The sequence below is a fragment of the Camelina sativa genome, chromosome 20, assembly GCF_000633955.1.
Source record: "Camelina sativa cultivar DH55 chromosome 20, Cs, whole genome shotgun sequence".
NCBI lineage: Eukaryota > Viridiplantae > Streptophyta > Magnoliopsida > Brassicales > Brassicaceae > Camelina > Camelina sativa.
In genome coordinates, this window is record NC_025704.1 from 7,639,776 (window position 1) to 7,646,245 (window position 6,470).

Genomic DNA, 6,470 nt, shown 5'->3' on the forward strand with positions numbered 1-6,470 from the left:
ATATGTTTGATGATTAATTTACATGATCTCAATGTACTTGATATTTAGAGTCAAATCATCTGACATAGTGTTTGGTCTCAATATGTCTTATCTTAATAGTCTGAAAATGGTGCAAAATGGATCAAGACCGAAGTCAATGTAGAAGATCATGTAATTGTACCATACATAGATCTAGAAGAGATATGTGAAAGTGGACAAAGCTTCGTCGATGATTATTGCTCACGTCTCACAATGACTCCTCTTGATAGATCAAGACCTTTGTGGGACATTCACATACTCAACGTCAAAACCGCTGATGCTGAAGCAGTCGGTGTAATCAGATTTAACCATGCGTTGGCAGATGGGATGTCCTTCATTTCCCTTGTGCTCGCATGTACCCATAAGACATCAAACCCAAACATGTTGTCTACTGCCATTCCTTCGGTGAAACGGCGAACCACAGTGCCGCATAGCCTTGAGAAAACTGGCTGGTTCTCAAGGGTAATATTCACCATTGGTTCTACAATGAGACTGCTTTGGAATACAATCGTAGATGTGTTCTTGCTTGCTGCGACGTTGTTGTTTTTAAAGGATACAATGACGCCACTGAAAGGCAATGCGAATGTCAGGAGAAATCCAAGGAGATTTTATCACCGAACTATCTCTCTGGATGACATTAAACTTATCAAGAATGCTATGAACATGGTAACGTTGCGATTTATGATCATAACTCTCTTTAAGGATATTAATTTCTCTTACCTTTTTAATGGAACTGTGCTTTCTATTGCATATGTTGTCATTAGACTATCAACGATGTTCTACTCGGAATTACACAAGCTGCTCTTTCTAGCTATATGAATCGACAATATCTTGTTTCCCAAGAACAAGATAAGAAGGATGAGCTGGAGGATGGATCATTATTGACTTCATATCTTCCAGATGGTATACGGTTTCGTGCAGGTTGTACAGTAAATCTAAGGTCAGACATCGGGTTCAAGGTTGGAAACGTACTCCTCAAATCTTATAATATATAACTCTTTAATTCTCAACAAATTATATTTATATTTCTTCTGCATAAAGCCTTTGGCAGAAATGATGGAGAAGGATTCAAAATGCAGATGGGGAAACTACTTCAGTTTTATTATCTTACCGTTATCGATTGGTTTAGAAACCGATCCATTGGTTTATCTAGAAAAATCCAAAGCTATTATGGATCGGAAGAAGCACTCTTATCACGCTGCTCTAGCGTATTTGATTATCAAAATCGCCCTAAAAGTTTTAGGAGCTAAGGTAAAATAAACTGAGATTTGTTTGCATTTATATGGACAGTACATGCATATAACTCGCTCTTGTCATTATAGGCAGCAGTATCAGTATTCAATCAACACTTGCTGAACATAACGACATGTGTTTCAAACGTTATGGGCCCTATGGAAGAAATCAGTTTCCATGGTCATCCCATCGCGTACATTTCTCCAAGCTCTTATGGACACTCACAGGTACGTCTTTTTTTTGTGTGTTGTTGCGTAATTTAATTTAAATCGTAATTAGCTTTTCTTTTTGAGTGATTGTTTCTTGTTTTTGTGTTCGATAGGCATCGTTGATACATTACACAAGTTATGCGGGGAAAGTGACAATCACGATAGGGGTTGATCCTACTGTAATACCCGATGCTCACAAGATTTGTGATGATATGGAAGAATCACTAAAAACAATGAAAGCTGTTCTCTCGGAAAGAGGGTTACTCTAAGGCCCATGAGACCTCAACTCATTCAAACCTTGTGTTTGCTCCTCGTTTAAGTCCTGCATCGATCATTCCTTCGCTTCATCTACACTGTTATCGCATCTCTTTCTCATGCTATTTTCTTTGCTCTGTTTAGCATTCTCAAATATGGTCTAAAGCTAGTTGAGAGGTTTTAAGGTTGAAGAAAGCTCAAAGCTAAACTCAAAGGTCGTATCTTAAGAAGTTAAAACCTCACAAGTTGGTTACTAGTTTCTGCAACCCACACAATACAATTCCCTAGCTGAATATTTTGGATATAAAATTAAAAAATAACGCTATTAGTTGGAAATTAATCATCTTTCCTTTCAACCACAATATAAATGTGGACATATGTGACCATACACAACTACTAAAAGTACTAGTTAAATCCAGTGTTAAAGCCTTAAATCTAATTAATTTGCCACAACTTCTTTTATTTGCTGATTGTCACTCAAAGTCACATTAAGAGTAATCTTAACTAAAAATTCAAAAAATCAAAAATGTTTTTTTTTTATATAATAATGACCCAAGGTTCGATATTGAGCCGGGGAAGATCACGGGGCTACATAATTTATAGCAGAATTTCAAACCAAACTCAAAAAGGAAATAATTGAAACCAGAACTAATTTCAAACCAAACTCAAAAAAGGAAATATCATAATTTGAAGTGTGAAAAAGAACAAAAAAATTAAATTAAAGTGTGAGTAAAATATATAGAGATATGGTTTTCTTTTCTTATATTTCTATTTCTCTAACCAACAATATAAACAGTTTCGGTCGTCCATAAGGCAAGCAAAGCACAAGGCCAAATTATATATAGACATATAGTTTAGTTGAAAGACCACATTTGCATAATAATCTGTTTAGTCTGGCATGGTAGTCCATTGTTATGTCTAATGCTGCAGGTTCGACGCTTAATCTGGTTATTAAACTTTTTTTTTCCCTTGTTTTTGTTTGTCATTGGGCACTTGTTTGATAATTTGGTTTCTTTTATTTGGTAAAGCATCTTTAAATATTTGGTTTATTTAAATAAGAGATTTGTTGCTTATTCAAAAAAAAAAATCTTCAGAAAATCAAAAACGTTTACATTTGCAATTGTTAATTTTCATAAGTAATAAAATGTTACACTTTATTAAAATATTTTTATAGTACTTTTAAAATAATTTAATATAATTTTTTATATCTTATATATATATATATATATATATATATAATCACATGTTTAAAACATGTTAGGCCAGTAAAAGCATAGGACCGGCCCTGAATATAAATGATATGGTTGGCGGTTGGCAAAAGGTCTGCGTCGTGGGTCATTAGCAGAATACTCTCTTTTATTATCTTCCGATGTTTCATTCTCTAAATGTTTGAGGGACATAATATTAGGTGTTTGATTTATCACGTGATTCGTAAGTTACATTTTCCTCACAATACTAGTATTAAATATCAATGATATTATTGACGATTGTTGGACCAATGGCGCTCACGGTTGCAAAATGTGGTCAAGTTTTTTTGTTCTTTTGTGTGTATATATGTTTTATGAATGTAATCCTAAATACAAAAATAATGAAATATACAAAAGCCCTTCAATTATAAGAACATTTATTTATTTACATGTTGAGCAAAACTATATTAATTTTCATTATTATTCATAGTCAAACTATTAACAAATAATGAAATATATGTTGAAAATGATTAATTTAAATAGAAAACAATTAACATATCCTTAAATCATTTTATGAATTCTAAACTATTAGAGATGAGAGAAACAAAATGCTTTTAGATTATGGATTAAATTTTGTTAATTGTAAACTATTAACAGTTGCATTTAATAGAGATTGCAGCGTCAACAGTTTATAGTTATACCATAGTAAGTTAAATAAAATAAAATAGGATCCTAGCATTTTTTAGTTCATTTGGCATTAAATATTACAAGTGTCATTTAAAAATAATAGTATTTACTAAGTAACAACCCGCAAATAGTGCAGTATAAAATAATTATTAAATATTTTTATTGTAATTTTTATCTACAAAATCTATTATATTTATCGGTAACTCTGAAAAATCTAAAATTTGATTGTGTAGTATATATCTATAAAAAAAATTTGTATAATAACTATAATTAACCCGTGAGAATCTATATAATAATAACAATTCGAATAAATGCGACCAACAGTTGTGTTTTTTCAATCGTACCTTTTGGATATTTTTTGAAAAGTCGTGATGGACATTAAAATAATTATTTATGAAAAGTTACAACTGTTCACTGTAAAGTTGTGTTAATTGGAACATTCGTATATTTTGAAATCTATATATATCTGTCTGTTTTAACTGTTATCATTTTTTTGCTATGACATAAAATAATATAAAATTTTAATCTCAACAGTTTTTATAGCTTTCTAAATTATTCTCTAGCATTCATTCTTTTATAAGTAAAGAAAATTTTCCAATTCTTGATTTAATAAAAGATTTTTGGAATGATGAATCTAATTTACAAATTTTAGTTAATTTTAAAACAATCCGAATAAATGCGACCAACAGTTGTGTTTTTTCAATCGTACCTTCTGGATATTTTCTGAAAAGTCGTAATGGATCATTAAAACGGTTATTTATGAAAAGTTACAACTGTTCACTGTAAAGTTGTGTTGATTGGAACATTCATATCTTTTGAAATATATATATATATATATATATATATATATATTTGTCTGTTTGAACTGTTTTCATTTTTTTGCCATGACATAAAATAATATAAAATTTCAATCTCAACAGTTTTTACAGCTTTCTAAATTATTCTCTAGCATTCATTCTTTTTATAACTAAAGAATTTTTTCCAATTCTTGATTTAATAAAAGATTTTTGGAATGATGAATCTAATTTACAAATTTTAGTTAATCTTAAATATAAAAATTTAATGAAAATACCTAGATTTTTTTTCAACAGTTAGATGGATTATATAGTAAGTTTTTGAATTTGACTTTTCAATATAGTAATAAAGATGTCTTCTATTTAAAAGCAGTTTATATGGGTTATTAGGTGAAATCAAGTGCAGACACAACAATTATGATTTTTCGTAGTACCTTTTCGTATATTTTTTTTAATTCAAACGGTTGTATCTGTTCATTGTAGAGTTGTGTCTTTTCATTATATTTCATTTATATCTTTTCATCACAAATTTCGTTCTAATAGGTGTGTCTATTTAAATAGTCATGTCTTTTGAACTCTCTTTATATTTGTCTCTTTATCAGTAACTAACAAGTTTGTTGAAACAATCTAGCTGATTGAATATTACTATCTAATATTCACCGTAATTCTATAATCTAACTAAAATTTTAGAAATGATTATAGCAATGGAGAAATTTAATCCAACTTAATATAGAATTTACAGTTGCATCTATTTATTGTAACTTTTAATTTAAAAAATAGTTTAATATTTAAAAATAATAATAACAATCTGAATAAATACAAACAACAGTTGCGACTTTGCTTAATATCTTTTTGTAAAAAACTTGTTTTTATTTGGTTTTTTAAACTCAAACAGTTGTATCAATTCATTGTAGAGTTGTGTCTTTTCACTATATTTTATTCAAATTTTTTCATCACAACTTTTCGTTCTAATAGGTGTGAATATTTAAATAGATATATCTTTCGAACTTTCTATATATTCATCAATAACTATCAAATCATTGTTCATTAAAATAAATTTTCTGTTTTATGTTGAATCTAAATAATTTGAATATTAATTTCTAATATTCAACGTTATTCTATAATCTAACTAAAATTTTAGAAATAATTATAGCAATATAGAAATTTAATAAAACTTAATATAGAATTTATAGTTGCGTCTATTTATCGTAACTTTTTGTTAAAAACTATTTTAATATTTAAAATTTATATTATTTTGTTTTAATTAAAATTATTTAATAGAAAATTACATTTACTCATTACAACCATTAGTTCAATATTTTCAGTTAGAATCACTTTGTCATAATGATTTTTTTAATTGTAGCTTTACCATAATTCTTCATAAAATATCTTATATTTATAATACTTTAAACAATGTTTTTTGCAAAGTTGCATCTATTCTACATAATATTTTTTGTTATAAGTTTTCATTTTGATGATTGTGTTTTTAGTAACAGTTTATGTTTAATGTTTGTGTATTCAAACTATTCTATTACATTCAAATAATTTCATAATGTATAATATCAATCTTATATTATTATATCATATGAACAAAGAGTTCTTACAATTCATTTTAAAGATTTTATGAAAATATAATTAAAGGATATAATTAAGTTAGAAAGAAAATATAAGAATTTAATTTTGGGAAAAATACAATAGTAAATAAATGTAAATAATATTAAAAGCTGATGACAAATAAAGGAAATAGTGTCCAGAGCTCTGTAATGCTGACACCTCAGTTTTTTTTGCCTAAATGTTCCTCTATTAAATTTTTTTTTGTCAATCATTGGGCCACAACAGGCCAACCCATTAGCCTAATCTCTATATTCGTAGGGAGCGGGACTCGATCCCGGGTGTGATGGTGCCTTGTGCATTAAAGACTTACCTTTGGCCACTGCACAAAGGTCACTTCACATGTTCCTCTATTAATATATATGGGATTCATCTGATTCTCATAATACACATCAATTTTAGATAATTGTGCGAGTAAAACTCATACAACTAAGTTTAACCGGAAAATCAAAAAGAAATGAAGAAGCGGATTCCTT

General features: G+C 28.7%; 1 protein-coding gene across 1 annotated transcript in view; it reads left to right on the forward strand.

Moving 5' to 3' along the window:
* LOC104769901 (O-acyltransferase WSD1-like) overlaps window positions 1-1,729 on the forward strand; it is a 2,451-nt gene extending 722 nt beyond the window's left edge. Inside the window, exons 2-6 of the mRNA XM_010494222.2 lie at window positions 100-684; window positions 783-977; window positions 1,060-1,269; window positions 1,341-1,478; window positions 1,574-1,729. Coding sequence (XP_010492524.2) covers window positions 100-684; window positions 783-977; window positions 1,060-1,269; window positions 1,341-1,478; window positions 1,574-1,729 — 1,284 coding nt within the window. The remainder of the gene's footprint in view (window positions 1-99; window positions 685-782; window positions 978-1,059; window positions 1,270-1,340; window positions 1,479-1,573) is intronic.